This window comes from Peromyscus leucopus, chromosome 5 (genome assembly GCF_004664715.2).
Source record: "Peromyscus leucopus breed LL Stock chromosome 5, UCI_PerLeu_2.1, whole genome shotgun sequence".
Taxonomy (NCBI): Eukaryota; Metazoa; Chordata; class Mammalia; order Rodentia; family Cricetidae; genus Peromyscus; species Peromyscus leucopus.
This window is the reverse complement of record NC_051067.1, coordinates 9,449,978-9,471,359: the sequence shown is the minus strand read 5'-3', so window position 1 is coordinate 9,471,359 and position 21,382 is coordinate 9,449,978. Positions and strand designations below refer to the sequence as shown.

Genomic DNA, 21,382 nt, shown 5'->3' with positions numbered 1-21,382 from the left:
AGGATGGGTCCCAGGCTGAATGAAAAGAGAGAGGAAGCCAGCTGTGCATCAGTTGGTCTTTCTTTTGACTGCAGATGCAGTGTGACTTCTTTGCCATGATGGACTGTGTCCCCTCAAACCGTTAGCAACATTCACCTCCTCCCTAGTTTTTGTCTGGTGTTGGTCACAGCAACAAGAAGGCAAATAACACAAATGTGTACCTGATGTTTTTCACATGCATAGAATTAAAGCCAGTTTTAGGATTGAAAGTATTCATTTTTAAATGTTAATGTTTTGGATCTGGAGAGATAGCTTAGTGGTTAAGAACACTGGTGCCTTCCAGAGGATCTGGATTTAATTTCCAGCTCCCATAAGGTACCTTACAACCATCTGTAACCCTAGTCCCTAGGGACTTGAAACCCTCTTATTGCCTTTGTGGGCACTGCATAGACATGGTGCACAGGCAGGCATGCAGGCAAAACACCGTATACTTAAAAAATAAAGATTAAATTTTTCCCCACATTGTTTTTTTTTTCCCTCCCGCTTAAAATTCAAAAGCTTATTTTGAAACATATAGAAGCATATTTTTACAGAAGGGGAGGTTGAAAGTAGGGAAAGCTGGCTCTGGGAATACTTTTGATTCTGAGCAGAAGACTCATTTTAAGGCTGGGTGGTGGCGGGTGCATACCTTTAATCCCAGCGCTCCAGAGGCAGAGGCAGGTGGATCTCTGTGAGTTAGAGGCCAGCCTGGTCTACAGAGTGAGGTCCAGGACAGGCACCAAAAGTACACAGAGAAACCCTGTCACGGAAAACCAAAAAAAAGACACACCTTTAGAGGACTGTGGCCAAGGTCACAGTGCTTCTGCTCTTCATTTTGGTGAACTACCTCCAATGAAAGGACACCAGAGTAGGAATTAAGGGAAACACGATTTCACTTGACTTTTCCCAAAGTTTACTGTAGTGCTTGACATTTTAAGCAAGTTCAGGTTCATCTCCCAACACTTTACAAATGCCTTTATGATACACCTTGTCATCATTGTTGAACTGCTGAGATGATCCAAAACTCTGAGCCTAAAAAGGATGCCTACCATTACCAGTCTAGTGAGTGGTGAAGTGATGGGAAGAGTTGAGGACTCCAGCGTCCCCAACTTTCTCAACGAGCTCAACTTATTCCAACTAGTTTTAAGAGTGGTGTAGATTTATTTCTGGAAACATGCGTGCATGCATGTGTGTGAGCGTGTGAGCGAGGTATACATGCTAAGCAAACACTGATGAGCAATATTCCTAGTATTCATTTAGTATTTTTTTTATTGTTTTTATTTTATGCTTATTGATGTTTTGCCTGCATGTATGTCTGTGTGAGGGTGTCAGAAGCCCTGGAACCAGAGTTACAGACAGGTGTGAGCTGCCATGTAGGTGCTGGGAATTGAACCTGGGTCCTCTGGAAGAGCAGACAGTGCTCTCAGCTGCTGAGCCATCTCTTCAACCCCCTCATGTAACATTTTTAAGGAGATTCAAATATTTGTCTGTGAAACTTTTAGATACAATGAAATACAAAATATTTAAGAAGCCACTACGAATACATATACTTGTCTCTTGATTGACATTTGACATTTGACTTAACATCTAAAGGGCTAACCGGGGATTTCCAATCTGATTCTTAGAAAAAGAAACAAACAAACAAACAAACAAACAAACAAAAAGAACTTCAAGGACTGTTAATGGTGGTTTTTTTTTTTTTTGGCTTTTTTTTATTTTATTTTTTATTTTGAGATACAGTCTCACTGTATTACCATAGCTGGTCTATAATTCAAAAAATCTGCCTGCCTGTCTCCTGAGCTCTGAGATTAAAGGTGTGTGCCATCATGACTGGCTAATAGTGTTCTTCTTAAAAAAAGATTTTTCAGCTGGACTGTAGTGGCAAAAGCCTTTAGTCCCAGCACTGAGGAGACAGAGGTAGGCAGATCTCTGAGTTTAAGGCCAGCCTGGTCTATAGAGCAAGTTCCAGGACAGCCAGAGTTACACAGAGAAACCCTGTCTCTGAAAAAAAAAAAAAAACTAAAACAAAACCAAAGAAGTGTGGTGGTGGTGGTGGATTTTCCCTATGTAAAGCTGTAGGTTAAATTTTCTTTCTTTTTAAAAACAGGACCTTTCAAATTTCAAAGCGTTTTAAAATACTTTATTTCTGAAGCCAAGATGGGCTAGTCTCTGTGAGTTTGAGGCCAGTCTGGTCTACAAAGGGAGCTCTAAGCCAGCCAAAGTCACCTGGAGAGAGAAGCTGTAAGCCTGCAGCATTTTTTCCTTAATATTTTAAACCTATTTTATGTGTGTGAATGTTTTGACTGAATGTTTGTGTGAGCCATATGTGTGCCTTGTGCCTGCATAGATCAGAAGAAAGCATTGAATTCTCTGGAACGGAAGTTCTGATTGTTGCCATCTACCATGTAGCTTTGCACCTGTCCTGGAACTCACTCTGTAGCCCAGGCTGTTCTTGAACTCATGGAGATCCACCTGCCTCTGCTTCCCGAGTGCTAGGATTAAAGGCGTGCGCCGCCGCCGCCGCCGCCGCCGCCGCCGCCGCCACCGCCACCACCACCCGGCTAAGAACAGGTGTTCTTAACCGCTGAGCCAACTGTCCAGCCCCACATTTTCTAGTCTTAGTTGATTGCAAACCATTTGGTAATTGAGTAAAATTATATGAACATATTTGTTGATTCTGAGCATAAAAGAAGAAAAATTTCTTTCTTTTGTTTCTCTCTCTCTCTCTCTCCTCTTTCTTTATCTCTTTTTCTTTCTTTTTCTTCAAGGTTTCTTTTGTAGCCCTGGCTGTCCTAGAACTTGTTCTATAGAACAAGCTGGCCTTGAACTCAGGGATCCACCTCCCTCTACCTGTGCTGAGATTAAAGGCATGCACCACCGCTGTCCAGCTAAATTATCGTATTTTCAATAAACATTCAGATTTTATGAATTAAGAATTGGGAGCTTGTTTTCAAACATGAGTATCAAATAATGGGAGGCGTTGTTGCTTAAGAGAACCTGGACTTTGGAAGTTTTTCTGCTTTCACTGTTAGCGAGGATTACTGGCCAGGCAGTGTAACCTTTGGATACTTGGCTTTCCTTTTTGGTTGTTTGGTTGGTTTTTGTTTTTGAGACAGGGTTTCTCTGTGAAACGGTCCTGGCTATCCTAAAACTCACTCTGTAGACCAGCCTGGCCTCGAACTCACAGAGTTCAGCCTGTCTCTGCCTCCTGAGTGCTGGGATTAAAGGTGTGTGCCACTACCGCCCAGCGGCTTTCTTGTTGTTAAAAATGAGGGTTTTTACACACATAGTTGCTTATTACCCAGTGTAGGTGTTTAGTAGGTGGGAACTGATGAGAACTAAATGTAAATAGTGAAGGTCTCTAAGAGCTTTAGTTGGAGCTCAAAGCCTAGTAGTCATCACTTTCTGAATGGACTTTAAATTCCAATTTTCTCCTGAGTAAGCAAACCTGCCCTCCCTGTCTGGTGGGAAGGAGAAAACAAAGGTTACCATTTGTTTTGTTTTGTTTTGTTTTAATTGTTATTGTTTGTTTTGTTTGCCAAGTTTTACTCTGGGAATAACTTAAAATATAAACCTCAGCAAGCTAATTGGAGCATAGAGCACTTGGGTGTCTACTGAGTGTGTTATTACAAACACTTGAGATGTGGAAAGTGAGACACTTCGGAAAGGCAGGTGAGTATGCCCTGGTTTCCCAATCCATATCCAAATAGTTCATTATGACACCTGGTTAGATTGTTACACACCCAGCCTATTGTGATTTCCTCCTTGAGTTATTCTCTCCTAAGAGCTAGATCAGCAATCATAATAATTCAGTATTTGTTTTTCAAGTGATCAGCATCCCTTTAACTTCTGAGTAGATGGAAGTTAGAACAGGGTTAGATGGAAGAAAGTACTTCACACACTCTCCTAATGTCCCTCCCTCTACATAGTACTTGCGATCAATTGGAACTCCAGGATATTTTGGTTCCCAACAATAAATATTGCCCACCTTTCTCTGATGGTGTCATCACTTATACTTTTGTGTAAATTACTGTATCTGAAGCATCTCCTAAATCATGGGGAGGTCAATTCATGGCAGGGAATTCTGTCTGAGAAGTGGAGGAGTAAGACAGACTGAGATGGGCCTGCCTGAGGGTGTGTGGCAGCAGTTTCCAACATTTGCCTTGTGGCAGGAGGCTAGAGGGAAAAGGAGCCTTAGGTGAATTTACCCTTTGTTCCGATTGCTCCTGTTCTTCCCATGTTGTCTCAAGTCCCATCTGATGTCAGTGGGTCTGCATGTAAGCCAACCAGTTCACTGACTTCATACGCAGATCTTAACTCACGGTGGGTGTGGCCTGATGGTAATATTCTTCTCACGGAATCACTCAACATATTGAAGATAGCCAAAATAGTTTCTGACACAGTCGAAACAAAACTAATAAAAATGATGCGTAAGGAACGAGGAAGCAGTCTGGCAGTGGTGGTGCATGCCTTTAATCCTAGCACCCCGTTTCAAAACATCAAAACCAGACTAACAAAGAAATTGAGTGGCCCCCACAGGCATGCGCACGCACGTGTGTGTACACAAACACACGCGCGCGCCTGCCTACATGTAAGCAGAGAGAATGAGAATAGGGGAATAGGGGGAAAAGCTGTCAGTAGAATAAGAGTCATTAATTTTCTTTCTGTTATTTTTTGGTTTTGTTTGGTTTTGGTGTTTGTTTGTTTGTTTGTTTGTGGCAGGATTTCTCTGTCTCTAGTCCTGGCTGTCCTGGAATTCAGATCTGCTTGCCTCTGCCCTCTGCCTCCACTGCCGCTGCCACCAGACAAAGTCACTCATTCCCTAGTGTATGATAAGGCATGACACTGGCCAGCAGGGCTAAGGATATGCTGAGCCTATGTGAGACCCTGGATTCAACCCCTTAACACTCTAAAAAAATTGATTTAAAAAACAAAAAGGATAGGCTGGGCTGGAGCAATGGTTCGGTGGTTAAGGCACTGGCTTCTCTTCCAGAGAATCTGAGTTTGGTTCCTCGCACCCATGTTGGGAAATTCACAGCCATTTGTAACCTCCTTCCAGGGAATTGGACACCCTCTTCTGTCCATCACACAAATAGCATATATATATACAGATAAACATGCACAGAAGCAAAAATCTTTTTTTAAAAGACAAAATTATGATCTGTTGACTTCAAATAAATTTACTGTGAAAAGAACTGAATCTCAGGTTATTGAGTCTAACGTTACTTATTTCTGTTTTACTTCTGTGGTGGTTCATTTTGACTGTCAACTTGATGAGATTTAGAATCACCGTGGAAACAAATTTCTGGGCTTGTCTGTGAGGGTTTATCTAGATTAGGTAAATTGAGGTGGGAAAGCCTGCCCTGAAAGTGAGCAGCACCATTTCATGAGCTGGGGTCCTGGGCTGGATACAGAGGAGCATAAGTGAGCATAAGTGCTCACCCTCTTTGCTTCCTGGTAGTGCGTGCCATGTGGCCAGCTGCTTGACAGTCCTGCTCCGTGCACTTCCCCTGCCATGATGGACTGCACCATGGAGTCGTGCGACACGTGTATCTCTCCTTCCTTAGGTTGCATGATAGCTAAACATGTTTCTGCTGAGACAGCACATGTGGCATCGAAGCCAGTGGGGTCTGTTCTAGGAAACTCCCCTCCCCCGTGGCACTGGAAAAGACATGTTGACACTAGATGGGAATAAGGTCGCTTTTGACTTTCACTGGCAACCAGCTGGACAGTGTAACTGAGGTTGTTTTTATGACAGCTTTATACTGGCTTTGGCAGTGTCTTTCAAGGTATTAAAATGTGCATATTCCTAAGGGGAAACAAGTGAAAAAGCTCATCAAGGTCTGGTTCTCAACCTTCCTAATGCTGCAGCCCTTTAATACGGTTCTTTGTGTTGTGGGGACCCCCAACCATCAAGTTATTTTTGTTGCTACTTCATAACTGTGATTTTGCTACTGTTAGGAATTGCAATGTAAATATTGTGTTTTCTGATGGTCTTAAGCAACTCTTTGTGAAAGGATCATTCGACCCCCCAAAGGGGTCCTTGACCCATAGGTTAAGAGCTGATGTTGAAGATGTTTGTGACCAGGTCTCACAGTGTAGCTAAAGTTGTCCTGGAATTCTCCCAGTAGCCTAGACTGGCCCTGAATTTGCCCAGAGAGAATACTGAATACTGTTTTGTTGTTGTTGTTTGGTTTGGTTTGTTTGTTTGGTTTTTTTTTTCCTCCCTGAAACAGGTCTCAGTGTCCTGGAACTTGCTCTGTAGACCAGCCTGGCATTGAATTCACAGAAATCCACCTGCCTTTGCCTCTCAAGTGCTGAGATCAAAGGTGTGCACCACTATACTACCTTCAGAGAATCTGACTAAACTGCTTAGAGTGGGAGGTCTGGGCATATGTAGATTATTTTAAGTCTTCTTAAGTGTTGGGAGTGAGGTTCAGTGGTATGGCCTTGTTTCTTGAGTTCATTCCCCATCATAATACAAAAAGTGCTTTTTTTTTTTTTTTTTTTAAACGTGTGTTGGTGTTTTGCCTGCATGCATGTCTGTGTGAGGGTGTCAGATCCCCTGGAACTGGAGTTACAGACAGTTGTGAGCTGCCATGTGGGTGCTGGGAATTGAACCCGGGTCTTCTGGAAAACCAGCCAATGCTCTTAACCTCTGAACCATCTCTTCAGCCCCTCAAAAAGTGATTCTTAGAGGTAGGTAATACTGAGAAACACTGTCCTTCGATGACCCTGCTCTGCCTGCTTCTGTTTGCCAGCTTGAAAGCTCATCTTAGGATGGTTCAGGGTCTTGTGCATGCTAAGGTAGTACTCTACCACTGACCTACATTGCCTACCTTTTACTTTTAAAATAACTTTTCATTTTAGAATACATTTAGATTTACACGAAATTACACTGATAATACATAAAATTCCCATGTTCCCTACGCTCAGTGTTTCCTGTTTAACAGTCTTAATGTATTCATCACAGTTAACTATAATGACATATTTTTTGAAATACCTCATTTGAGCCTGTCATGGTTGCATGCCTTTAATCCCAGCACTTGGGAGGCAGAGACAGGCGCATCTCTGAGTTCCAGGACAGCCAGGACTACACAGAGAAACCCTGTCTCAAAAAGAAAAAAAAATTTTTCATTAAAGATTATTTTTATTTTAATTATAGATGCACATGAGCGTAGGTGTCCACAGAGGGCAGAGGCATTGAATCTCCCTAAAGCTGTAGTTACATGGGGATTGCCACCTTTTCGGGTGCTGGGACTGAACTGAGATCCTCAGCAAGAGCAGTACATACTTCTTTTTGTTTGTTTTCTTTTTGTTTTTGTTTCCCAAGACAGGGTTTCTCCGTGTAGCTTTGGAGCCTGTCCTGGATCTCGCTCTGTAGACCAGGCTGGCCTCAAACTCACAGAGATCCTCCTACCTCTGCCTCCCGAGTGCTGGGATTAAAGGCGTGCAGCCGCCACCGCCACCGCCACCGCCACCGCCACCACCCGGCAAAAAGAAAACATACTTCTTAACCATTGAACCATTGCTTCTGCCCAAGGAAAAAATATGTGTTTTAAGATTTTGTGTGTGTGTGTGTGTGTGTGTGTGGCGGGGGTGGGGGAAGGAGAGAGGCTCTTGTTCGATATCCCAGGCTGTCCTCAGATATAACTTCCTAGGCCAGTAACACTGGTTTGCAGTATTTCAGATTGGGATGGAGAGACGACTCAGTTGGTTATAGCGCCTGCTGCATAAGCAGGAGGGTCTGAGTTCAGACTCGACTCCATGTTAAAAGCCAGAGGGTGATGGCAGACTCCTGTAACCGCAGCACTAGAGCCTTGCAGTCTGTGCGTGTCAGGTCCATTGAGATTTGTCTTACAAAGTGAAGGTTAAAAAGGGAAGAAATGAAAATTTGGAGTTTTGTTTATTACGTTTGGAAAGGGGACTGGAGAGGTGACTCAGAGGTTCAAAGCACTGTCTGCTTTCCCAGAGGACCCAAGTTAGATTCCCAGCACTCACGTGATGGCTCCAGTTCTAGGGGGATCCTTCACCCTTTGCTGGCCTCCAAGGGCACAGCTGCACATGGATTGCACAAAATACAGGCAAAACACTCATACACACAAAAATAATTGTTAGAAAAAAATCTGGAGAGATTATCTAATCCAGATTAAACATTGTACATAAAGGAAACTAAATTACAGAAGTAAAATCTTGTCCTTGAGTACAGAGTACACAATCAAGACAAGAAACTTTGTTTTGACTTAACAGTCTGGTTGAGATAAATCACTGTCTCTGTGGTTGCCAGCATTAGGAATTCTGGACAGTAGAGAGTACCTTAACTCATCTTCGTATAATACCCTGAAGTAAGCATTTGTTGAGTGAAAGGTCTCTGAATGGAGGGAGGGATGTGGCTTTTGTACTGTGTTGAATGGCCCAGCACTGTCTGATTTTCAAGCATGGATATGCATATGAACTGTTAGGTTTGATGCGATTGGACACCCGAGGGAGGTAGTGAGAAAGGAACCTAGAAAGCCAGTTATACTACTGTAGAGAGGCTCTGTGTGCTCCGCGGTCCAGGTTTGCATAGGCTCTAGGGGTTAGCCTCAGCTCCTTGTATGTGCAAGGCAAGCACATGACTAAATGAGCTACCTCAGCTGCGTCTCCTGTGGCCAACAGTGACCCTTCTTCCTGCACCCCCAGTTGCTAATCCCTGCATGTGTTGCCATACCTGGTTTATGCAGTGCAGGAAATGGAACCCAGGGCTCTGTGCATGCTAAACTAGACAAGCACTCTGCCAACTCAGTCCCAGTCCCATAGTGACCTTGTGCTTCCCCTTCCTTTCAGGATCTGACTGGCATAGAATCCATGGAGCAGTGTCGCCTTGCTTTGGAGCAGCATAACTGGAATATGGAGGTATGGGCACCCACCTACCACACTCACAGCGAAGTCCCGCTGCACAGCGCCTCTCCCATTATGTTATATCAGAATTATGGCTTCTTTGTGTTTAAAATACACGCGTAGAGGTATAGAAACTATGAAAATAAAGAATCCCATTCATGTAGTGCCTCTGTCCTTACCCTTCCTAGGAACAGGTGTTCTCACCACCATGCCTGTGGTGTTCATTACACTGCAGTGTTAGCCGCTTTGAGGTAGAATTCGACTAGCAGGGAAACCCCAGGACAACAGAATTCTCATTTTGGGTTTGTTAATTGCTCTGAGCATAAAACTTACATAGATTTTTTTTTTTTTTTTTTTTTTGAGATAGGGTTTTGTTTTGTTTTTGTAGCCCTGGCTGTCCTAGAACTCGCCCTGTAGACTAGGCTGACCTAGAATTCAGAGATCTGCCTGCCTCTGCTTCCTGAGTGCTGGGAGTAAAGGCATGCACCACCCCACCCCCAACTTTATGTTTAGATTCTTGATGCTAGACTGTGATAGTGCACACCTTTAATCCCAGCACTTAGGAGGCAGAGGCAGACAGATCTCTGTGAGTTCTAGGCCAGCCTGGTCTCCCTGAACAAGTTTCAGGATGGCCAGGGCTACACAGAGAAACCTTGGCAAAAAAAAGAGTAGATTCTCAATGGATATCTGCTGACCACTTCTAGCATATTAGCAGCTTATATATGCTGGCTGAAAGAGATCCTCTCTCAAAGAGGGTGGAAGGCATCTGTGGAAATACACAGAGGTCATCACCTGACCTCTGGCATGAGTATGTGTGTACACAAAATTAAAAGTTTTATTTTTTTCTATGGCATAATTCAGTTTATCCTTTCCATATTAGTCTTTCATTTTACTTCATTTTAGGTGTCTGGGTCTCTAATAATTTTCTGTTGACATCATAAATCTATGAGTATATTTTAAATTAAATATTTCAAATAAAAATAAATATACTTGGGGGAAGGGTAATAAACTAGGCATGGTAACACCTACATGTCAACCCTTGGGAAGCTAAGGAAGAAGATCAGGAGGGGAAGCCCTGTGTGAAGTACATAGCAAAGCCTGTCTCAGAAGGAGGAAGAAGAAAGTAGGGCAGTCCTGTGCCTCCCTTTCAGCTCCTAACTCTGATGTGTTTTATGTAATACAGTTTCAAATTTCTGCTCATCAGATGTGGGTAAAACAGCTTGTCTGTGAGTTGCTTGCATGTCCTCTCTTGCTCCCCATTTCCTTCTTTCTTGGGGTAAATTGCTGTTGACAGGTATGTGTTTACCAAAGATTGAATATTTTGTGAGCTAAAGATTTATATTTTTTTGTTTTGTTTTTGGTTTTTCGAGACAGGGTTTCTCTATGTAGCTTTGGAGCCTGTCCTGGAACTCACTCTGTAGACCAGGCTGGCCTCAAACTCACAGAGATTCACCTGCCTCTGCCTCCCGGGTGCTGGGATGAAAGGCGTGTGCTCTCACTGCCTGGCTATATCCATGTTTTTTATTCCTTCATATTTGATGAGATTACTTTGCATAGCTTAAATGTGACTGGAAAGGTTTATTTCCCAATGGTATTGTCTTGTCTTTTTCCAATTACAGAAACAAAATATGCCTATAAAAGTTTAAACACAAAATTCTTACACTTTGTAGAGAAACCTGGGGACCAACCTCAGAAGGTGCAGCTTGGCAGCGAGCTCTTCTACCTGTTGGCTTAGTTAGTTTCTACTGCTGTGATAAAAAGACCATGAGCCGCCTTTAATCCCAGCACTCGGGAGGCAGAGCCAGGCGGATCTCTGTGAGTTCGAGGCCAGCCTGGGCTACCAAGTGAGTTCCAGGAAAAGGCGCAAAGCTACACAGAGAAACCCTGTCTCGAAAAACCAAAAAAAAAAAAAAAAAAAAAGACCATGAGCAAAGTTTATTTCACTTACAGTCAGTGCCACATCACAGTCCATCACTGAGGGACGTCAGACCAAGAACTCAAGGCAGAAGCTGAAGTAGAGTCTGAAGGAGTGCTGCTTACTGGCTTGTTCCTCATACTTGCTCAGCCTGCTGTCCTGTATTATCCAGGACCACCTGCCCTGGGGTGGCATCACCCATAGTGAGTTGGGCCCACTCATATCAATCATTAGTCAAGAAAATGCACCACAGACTTGCCTACCAGTCTCATGGAGGCATCTTCTCTGTAGAGGTTCCCTCTTCCCAGATGAACCTAGCTTGTGCCAAGTTGACAAAAAGCTAATTAAGATACCCACTGAGCCAGCTTGCCAGACCTGAAAGATTATTCTTTGCCCACTGAGTATGATTTGACTGCCTGGAATTAATCAAACCATAAAGGTTAAGTCCACCTCTCAAGTTTAGAAGACACATAGCCCTCCCAAAGACCACTCTTTCTTCTGATACCAACTGTGAGTTCAATGGATTCCAAAATGATCCTCAGGCTTAATTCACTAGAAACACACTGAATTCACTTAGTTCAATAGAAACACACCGAAAACTGTTCTATAGTCCTAATAGTTTTTGATAGGATACTAATGTAGGTTAAAAACCAGCTAAGAGACTTCAAACAGGATTTCAAAGGCTTCCCACATAGGAAATTTGTATATCCATCTTCTGTGGAGTCAGGATGCATTACCTTCCTTATACAGATAGGTGACAGTATGCATAAGCTACTGACAGCCAGAGACATATACTTTTTTTTTTTTTTTTTTTTTTTTTTCTGGAGCTGGTGACCGAACCCAGGGCCTTGCGCTTGCTAGGCAAGCGCTCTACCACTGAGCTAAATCCCCAACCCCCAGAGATATACACCTTAATGAAATGTCCAGAGTGGGTTTTGGTTTTTCAGGTTGTTGTTGTTGGTCTTCATTATCTAGGCATAATTGATTTGATTGGCTGCCCATATGGTTGAATGCAATCTCCAAGTTGACAGACACCCAGTTATCCAAAGTCCCCACCCTAAATCATATGGCTGGTCTTTCTGACACTACCACATTTTCTCCTCAGACTATTTATTAGGTGGTGGAGCAATCCCAGTAATAATAACAAAAGAGGTACTCCCATCAGGTAGAATAGGTAATTGAGGAGAAGCCAGACATCTCTTTGGGTATGGCCAATTTTGTCACAAAACAGGGACAGAAAACTATTTTCAGAGACAGAATTTAGAGAATGAAGGGGTTTTTTTGTTGTTGTTGTTGTTTTTGTTTTTTTAAACCTGAATATTCAGATTTTTTTTTTCTTGGTGAATTTGTTTTGTTTTGTTCTGTTTTTGAGACAGAATCTCTAGCCAAGGCTTGACTCAGACTTCCTATATAGCTCAAAATGACCACCAACTTTTGATCCTCCCTTCCCCACCTCCTGAATTCTGGGACTAAAGCAATGGTTTATGCCTCATACATGCTAACGCTCATCAACTGAGCCACATCCCAAGCCCTGAATATTCAGATTAAGTTGACCTTCCCTTCAAATTCCTCCCACTTTGAAGAATTTCTCACTTTTTTTTTTTTTTAAACAAATCTGTTTCTTTGCTAAAAAAAAAAAAAAAAAGAAAAGAAAGAAAAAGAAAATTCAGGGCAGGAGAGATGGCTCAGCTGTTAACAGCACACTGGCTGTTCTTCCAGAGGACCCAGGTTCAGTTCCCAGCACCCACGTGAAAGCTTACAACTGTCTGTAACTCCAGTTCCAGTGGAATTACACCAATGTACAAAAAATAAAGTTAAAAAAAATTTTCAGAGTAATTCTAAGCATTAAGTTTCCTTCAATTTTGCACATAAAGAATCTAAGGCTTGTGTTTTGTTGATACTCATGGAAGAGCCACCCTTTCCTGGATGGAGACTGAAGCAGAGGGGCTGGGGGATACACACTGGGAGGGGAGAATGGGAGGAGGCAGGCTGTGGCCGGGATGTAAAATAAATAGTTGAATTTTAAAGAACAAAGAGAAAGAATCTACGACTCGTAAGTTAGTCTCCTTCCGGGCTGTGGGGCTCTATTCAGACTCTACTGTCTTTGCCAGAACTGCCTGTCAGATCCTGATGGCCAGTCCTGCCCACTGCACAGCCCTGGAGGTGCTGTCCTGCTGCATTCTGGGGACTGCCTTTCCTGGGTTGTGTGGTAAAGCACGTTGTACTTCAGCCATTCTGAATAACACATATTAGTAATAGTGTGCTTACTGTGTAAATGTGGCTTCAAGACAAGTTGCCGATTCCACCGTGTGAGATTTCCCATTGCCCCATAGCATAGCAGGAGAAAGGTCCCTTGACATGTACTCATCAAGTGGCCTTCGTGTAGTGTTGACCTTGTTTTGAGACACCAAACAGTAGTTTCCCCTTGGGTGGATTTGAGTGTCACTGAAGTTCTGCGTTCTGTTTTCCTTCTCAGGCTGCAGTCCAGGACAGACTGAATGAGCAAGAGGGTGTACCGAGTGTTTTCAATCCACCTCCGTCCCGACCCCTACAGGTTAATACAGCTGATCACAGGATCTACAGCTATGTTGTCTCAAGACCACAACCAAGGGCAAGTTTTGTAGCTAGAATATCCCCCTTTTTAATGATTATACCCATTTGGTTTTGTTATCTTCGTGTGATAGAGCAAAAGAAATGTTGGCAGTATAAACTTGTTAGGTATGGGCCCTTGGAAGACTTAATGGGTTTATCAGTTTCCCTGGATCTTTTAATGAATTGCTATAGGAACTATTTTTCTGTTCTTTACTGAGAAAGTATTTTCTGTACCTTGTTTTGAGCAACTTGCTTTTGAAATGTCTGCTGCAGGCTGAATAGAGCTGCTTCGAGCATATGTCTGTGCCCACATGCTTGCAGGAGCCCATGGAAGCCTGAAGAGGCACCGCATCCTTGGGGACTGGAAATGGGCTGTTGTGAGCCACCATGTGGGTGCTGGGAACCAAACCTGGGTCCTTTGTAAGAGCAGTAAGTGCTCTTACCACTGAGCCATCTCTTCAGCCCCCCCTGTGTGTGTGGGGGGGGGCGGTTTGTTTGGAGACATGATTTTACTCTGTAGCCCAGACTGGCTGTCAACTCAGTCTAGCCCAGGCTGGACCGGAAATCACCATATAGCCTGGGCTGGACAGGAGCTCACTAAATAACGCAGACTAGTTGGCAACTCACTACAGCCTAGGCTGAATTGGAACTCACTGTGTAGGACAGGCTGCCTCAAACCTTGGACATTCTTCCTGCCTCAGCCTTTGAGTTCTGGAATGGTTGCATGGACAACCTACTGTACCTGGCAGCTTTCTACCATTAAATTGCAATCTGATAAGTTTTTTGTGACTTGAGTTTTCTTGACTTCAGCTACTTTTATGGAAGGGCTTAGAGTCTTTGGGAATTCCGTGCCGCTGTTTTGAAACTGGTCCTGAGGGACTGGTGGCAGAGAGGTAGTGGGCTGCAGAAGGCACCAGTTGACTGCTCCTAGGGTGTGGAGAGGTCCAGAAAGAACTAGTTTACTGCTCCCTTCTCCTCCTCTCCTCCTCCCCCCCATTCCTTCCCTTCCTTCCTTTCCTTCACTGCCTCCCCCTCCCCTTTCTGTCCTTTATAAACATTGTTGTGTCACATTTTATTAATTTGTATATGTGTGCATGGAGGTCAGAGGACAGCCTGCAGAGTCAGTTCTCTCCTTCCGCCATGTGGGTCACAGGGACAGCAGACCCTCTGCCTGTTGATCCACTTCCTCTTTTTGAGGCAGGATCTCACTATGTAGTCCAGGTTATCATTGAACTCTGGACCCTTTTGTCTTAGCTTTCCTATTTACAGTCTGATTTCTCATGATCTGTTTAAGGAAATCAGATATATAACTGATCATGAACTCCAAAGAACTTTCTGGAGCTTATCTTATCCTTGAGTGAGGACACTCATCCCTTGAACATCTATTTAGAATTAAAAAAAAAAACAAAAAACAAAAAAACTTTTTAAGTACTTCAGTAAATCCTAGAACAATTAAAATTACTCCATTATCATACCTTTTTTTGTTTATGTGTCTGGAGTACTTTAATGTTTCAAAAGGCTTTAGAGGTTGTGATCCTGGCCCTGGGGAGGCTGAGGTGGGGGAGCTCCAGTTCAGGGACCGCCCAGCTCTGTTTATGAGACACTGCCGTAGAGAGAAAAGGACTCAGCAGTCAGGAGTGCTTGGCTGCTCTTCCAGAGGACCTAGGTTGGATTCCAAGCACCCACATGGTAGCTCACACCTATCTGTAGCTCCAGTCACAAGGGGATCCGTGCCCTCTTCCAGCCTCCACAACTCCCAGGCACACACATAATACACAGATATCATGTTGGCAAAACACCCATACACATAAAATTAAAATTAGAATTAAAAAAAGCAGGCAAACAAAAAAAGAGTTCTGAGGCAGGAGGATCACAAGTTTTGAGGCTAGCCTGGGCAACGTAGTGCAGCCATGTCCCCAGATAAATGTGGAGCTTAACTACCCTTTTCTGTAGAGGATATACTTCCAGGGTAGAAACCCGAGACTCTCAGGACTGCTAAGCCTTATTATTTAATGCTTGTTCCATCTTCACCAAGCATTTACCATCACTTTTGCTGTTGAAGGGATAGCAGTAAAGCCAGCACAGATTTCTCTTCCTTCACAATTTTATGAACAAAAGATTGGTTGTTATTGTAGATATTAGCAACCTCACCATATGGTTTCCTGGCTTAAGTCTTACCTGTTCACTTAAATGGGTCATTTTGTGATTTCCCTTTGCCATATCAGTTCCAGCTAATTATTTAGTTTTGTTGTTGTTGTTTTGAGACCAGGTCTCCTATGTAGCCTTACCTATCCTTGAACTTGCTGTGTACAGCAGGTTGCCTCAAACTCACAAAGATCCACCTGCCTCTGCCTCTCCAGAGCAGGCATTAAAACCGTGCACCACCATGTCTAGCAGGGGCTTTTTTTTCCCCCAAGACAGGGTTTCTCTGTACAGCTTTACGCCTTTCCTGGATCTCACTCTGTAGCTCAGGCTGGCCTCGAACTCACAGAGATCCGCCTGGCTCTGCCTCCAGAGTGCTGGGATTAAAGGTGTGTGCCACCACCGCCCAGTGCAGGGGCCTTTTTTTAATTTTTTTTTTTTTTTTTTAAGTAAAATAAGGATTACTTGAACACAAGCAACACCCTGACACATCTGCTAACCAGGATGGCTGCTAAGATTCTAATAGGCAGGTATTATGTATGGAATGCTGGATGAAGAGATTCTTCCTGAGTGGGAAGTGAACAGCATGGCACACTATTTTACCACACTATTCAATTTGCAGTTTAACACTTACAAATTATTTAGTTTTTTAATTTTCCAACTCAGTTGTCTGAGGATAACTGAACTGTAGAAAAAAAAAGCCATAGATAAAGGGAAGAAAGACTAAGTAGATGAGTACAGACTTGCCAAGTAAAGGCACCTGCTTGAAATACTAGCATTCAGTTGCCTGAAGCAGGCCAGCCTGGGCTACATACTGAGTTCTGGGACAACCAGGACTATAGAGACAGCCTGTCTCAAACAAACAAACAAGAAACTCCAAATTCCTGGAGCAATATATAACTCAAGGAGTAGTTCTCTATATACCTGTTCCCTCAGCTTGAACTGACTCACTTTGTGATTGAGACCCCAGTCCCCATTCAGCTTTAGCGCCCCCCTGATGATGACACAGGACACGTTGACACGGTGTGACAATAAGCCCTGTTTGTATATATGACAGCAATAAGATAAGGCTCATTAATGTTACTACAAAGATTAGTAGCTATAAGGATTTATCCTTATGATAATAGACTTGTACAAGTGTCCAAAGTAATAATAATCATCTCTCTTGATATTTCTGTGTGCCATATGTTGATGTTTAAATATAAGATGGAAAGAATGAATATTTATTACGTGGGGAGAAACTTGAAGTTGATGATGAATATAAGTAGTTGCTGGAGAATGTTATGGAGATTAAAGATAAAAATCCTGTGGAAAAAAATAATAGTCTTAGATGAAATAATACCAAAAGCAGTAGCATCGAAGGCTGAGATTGCCAGGAAGAGGACACTGTATATTATAGAGAGAAGAGTCGCCATAGTGGGGGCAGGAGCATGGAAATACGAACTAGCCATTTTCTGAAGTGTTGGACATTAAGAGAATGAGGTCTCTAACTTTGTTTTTGGAATTTCAGGGGCTGCTTGGATGGGGTTATTACTTGATAATGCTTCCATTCCGGTTTACCTATTACACGATACTTGATATATTTAGGTATGTACCTCTGTGTTTATATACTACCAGCAGCAGGGTAGGCTCTGAAGCTGAAACTCAGACTAGAGTAAGCGCTGATGCTCAATCATTTTTTACTAGCCAGTTTGTTACCAGATTAAATATTCTTCCTGCACTCACTTTTTGTATAGTAAAAAAATGTTTTAAATTGCTACACAGTGGAAGGTGTTATAAATGGCTGTAAATTGGACCTGGCTGTTGTTTGTAGGAATCAAATTAATCTGCCTGTTTTCGGTCTTTCCCCTCCCCCACCACGTTTGTCACCACTACATTCCCAAGTTAATCACCATGCCCTTTCCTTTCTAACCCCGTTATCTACCTCCCAACTTCATACTCCAGGAACTTGTACCCTAAACCACTTCTTCTCTGCCTGACTACAGTCCCAGAAGATTTTCTTGTTCTGAAACAACCCACTTTGCCATAGGTTGTTGGCATCTCTCTAAGCAGTGTTTTGTACATTTCCCTCTGCCCTGGCAATGCTTAGGTTGCCAACACTGGAACCCTTTCGTGTATATATACCCACTCGTTTCATACCTTCACTGTCAAGCTTTCTTTGTGTACCATTCAAAGAACTTACCATGGGAAGCTATAGTGTGTGTCCAGAGCTAGGAAATGTTGAGTGTGACCTGACTTCTGGCAGATCAGGCTTAGCACAGAATATGGTCTGGAGCTACACCCAGGCCTTGTTGGAGACTGAAATGTTCATTGGAGGCTAGGTGTGGTAGCACGCACCTGTAATGCTATTGAGAATGAGGCAAGAGGACTTTGAGTTTGGAAAGGGGTGGGGAGAGTATAAATGAATGAGCATGACGTGCAGGCCAGCAGATGGAGCTGGAAGTACAGTGTGTGCGCCTTCCAAATTCAGGGTAGCTTTTGCTCTGCTCCGAATAGCAGAGGCTGGAAGTAAGGACCCAGCCACTGCAGAAGTTCAGGGATTGGATAATTGTTTCCCCTTGGTCTCTTGTTGAATGGCATCCTTGCTGTAGCAAAGAACACCCCACCCACCCACCCAACTGTAGCCCTGGCCATCCTAGAACTCTCTATGTAGACCAGGCTGGCCTCGAGCTCAGAGGTCTGCCTGCCTCTGCCTCCCGAGTGCTGTGATTAAAGGCGTGCGCCACCACCACCACCACCTGGCCAGTGTAGACTTCTTAGTGCCTACTTGCTTTGTAGCTTTCCCATCTCTTTTATTCAGGAATGGGCATGTGGAACCATAAAATCTTTCAAAATCACAATGAAACCTGAGTCGACACATAGTTCTTAAATTACGTTGGCTGTGGAAATACATTGTAATGAGAAACAGTAGACTTAAAGCCTTTACCCCTTCCTAGAATTTGGACACTTAAAAAGAGATAACCCTAAATAATCTTTTCAGAAAAATAGTCAAAGTACTGGCCTTCTGAAACACTCACAACTGCTTCCCTATATATATATAAGTCATGACATTTTATGTCTTTAATTTTCTTGGAATGTTTGTATTGATGAATTTGGTTTAATGACAGGAAAAACTGAATATCATTGCATACATGTGGAGAATTTGTTCAAGTATTAATAGACTCAAGAATTGGTAAAGAAAGTATCAGAGTGTAGTTATCTTTTCCTATGCTAAAAAATTCAAGTAAATATTGTTTGCTTTCCTTTGGAAAATATGCATGGCATGTTTTACTAATTTTAATGCAGTGGTGTCATCCAGGCAACTTAATGTGAAATGTCCCACTTCATCCCCTACCCCACTGCCTTCTATGGAAACCCAAAGCATAAAGAAGGGGTAAGGTGCAGTATGATAGGATAGGCTCTTTAGGAATAGATGTATGGGCTCATTAGGCAATGCATCCTTGAATCTAAAGTCGCTAACAGTACCCCACATCTGGGTCAGTTTTATGGATGCCATCAGTGCAAACACAGTGAAGCAAAGTTACCTGCCCCTCTGAAGAACAAGTAAGTTGTGACTAAGTTCAGGTTTGAAGTCCCTATTGATAACCTGAGTAACTTGAGAGTATGAGTTAAAAAAAATCGGAATCCCAGAAGGACATAAAGGAGAGGAAGCTGCAGAAGGAGGTGTCTGCTCTAGGGCAGTGTTTGTCCTGTGCACGCTTTGATTAAGAAACATTCTTTGTCTCTGTTGTTCAGTGTGGAGATCACTAACCACGTATGTCTGTTGAGCACTTGAAACATGGCAGGTGTGACTGAGGCACTGAATTTTAACTGTATTTAATTTAATGTGTTTAAATTTATAGCCATAAATAGTTAGTGGCTGCTATGGTAGACAGTGTCTAGGATTGTGATCTTCCTTACCCAGTCCTTCTAGCCCTGTTTTTCTGCAGAAAGCACTCCAGAAGGGTTAGGCCAGCATTGGAATGTTGTAGTCCTAGTGGTGTGCATTCTTCTTGAGCAGACAGTGTAACACTCGACAGCCTTGTGGCTTTTGAGCCAGGCTCTACACTCAGATTTGATGGCCCACTTACTGACCATTCACTTCCTTTGCTACCATGCCTCTGGCTCTGTTGTAAAAGTCTGTACAAACTGGCCCACTCCATATGCACTACAGGAAGCCAATTCATGTGATATTTATTCCTTCCTCCCCAGGTTTGCTCTTCGTTTTATACGGCCTGACCCTCGCAGCCGGGTCACTGACCCTGTTGGGGACATTGTTTCATTTATGCACTCTTTTGAAGAGAAATATGGGAGGGCACACCCTGTCTTCTACCAGGGAACGTACAGCCAGGTCAGTGCCACAAACCAAATAGATGCCAACTTAACAATATGATTCTGTCCTCAAAGGGAAGTGTAGTTTAGCTCTGATCATATTGCTCTTATACTCAAAAGACTTAAATAGCTCTTCATTGGTTATAGGAGAATTTTTTTTTTTTTTAAAGACAGGACCAAACCTTTTATCTAGGCCCTCCTTGATCTAATCCCAATCTTCTCTGATGTCTTTTTTGCATAACTTGTTTCCTCACGCCCTGGGTTCCAATCACACCCTTCCCTGAACACTTCCCTACCTCAGTGCCTCGCTTACTGCTGTTCCTTTCACCTGGAATGTCCTTCTAACACTGTGACTGACGGGCATCTTGCCCATCCTTCAGACCAGCTCATGCCATCCTCCCTAACCAGTCCACTTGTTCCCTGTCTTGCCCTACCTTGCTTTCTAAAGTCCTGACCTTCCCTTTTATTTTCCATTCCTCTATTTTTAAATTTATAGCAATTTTACATTCCTCCTTATAGTGATTTGTGTTCATGTCTTTGCTCTGTTATCAGACTGTACCTTAAAGGCAAAAACCTGAATTTGTTTTGATCCTTTATAGAACTGAATAGAATTTAGAATTTAGGTGGCTCATTTCACTCAAACTAAGCCACAAAAACCTTTCAGTTGTCACCTTTCAGGGGAAAAACAGGGTGACAGGCATATATAGCTTGTCAGAGAAAAATAATCAACACCATGGACATAGTTAAAAGATGATTCTATTTAGGAGTGTCCAGGATTTCTGATTCTTGCTGGGAGAAGGTAGGGGTTCACCTTGCTTCTGCTTTTCCCCCCACATCTGCTTTTTCTCACAGTTGGTTTTCTTGGTGGCTGCTGCTATCCCACTCAGTAAACATTACATGCCTGCTGTACAGAATTCAGACACCCTGCTCAGGGCTGCAGATAACAGGGATGAGGGAGAGAAGCACTTCTCTGTATGATCTTGAGGGTAGACTACCATTAGAGTGGAAGTTACTCAGGAATATACTATGTGTGATACAAGATTCGTGGACACTTGCTTTGTCTTAGGAGATCTTCTAAACCCTGTGCTCTTTAGAATGCCTTTGGGTGCCCTGGTCCTTCATTCTTGGTTCCTGCTGGATCCAACTGATTTTTGCAGCTCTTTTTTTTTTTTTTTTTTTTTTTTAAATTAACAAGAACTCCAGAGTTGCAAAGTAGCTTTCACACAGTCACAGTCTCCTGTTTTATCTTTAAACCATGGACAGCTGACTCTCTCTGACTTGTTTGTGTTACCTTGTCTACTCTTATGTGCCTGATGCAGTGTCAATTCTAACAACACTAAAACCTTTTTCATCAAAGCTTGTCGGCTTGAACTTGTTATAGGGAGAAAAGTGCCAGGGTGGGTGTAAAGGTAGAAGCTTCAGAAGTGCTTGACTTCCTGCTTTCCTTCCCCCCTCCCTCCCCCTTCTTCCTGGTTGCTGTTATTGATAATACATAGTTATATCCTTTGGACCGTTAGCCTAAAT

General features: G+C 43.0%; 1 protein-coding gene across 3 annotated transcripts in view; it reads left to right on the top strand.

Annotated features, from left to right (window-relative positions):
* Faf2 (Fas associated factor family member 2) overlaps positions 1-21,382 on the top strand; it is a 44,414-nt gene that overhangs the window by 10,526 nt on the left and 12,506 nt on the right. For 2 of the 3 annotated variants that reach the window (XM_028863752.2, XM_028863754.2), the window contains 4 exons: positions 8,845-8,913; positions 13,290-13,424; positions 17,058-17,134; positions 19,739-19,877. In XM_028863752.2, coding sequence (XP_028719585.1) covers positions 8,845-8,913; positions 13,290-13,424; positions 17,058-17,134; positions 19,739-19,877 — 420 coding nt within the window. The remainder of the gene's footprint in view (positions 1-8,844; positions 8,914-13,289; positions 13,425-17,057; positions 17,135-19,738; positions 19,878-21,382) is intronic. The other variant, XM_028863753.2, reaches the window with a different exon arrangement.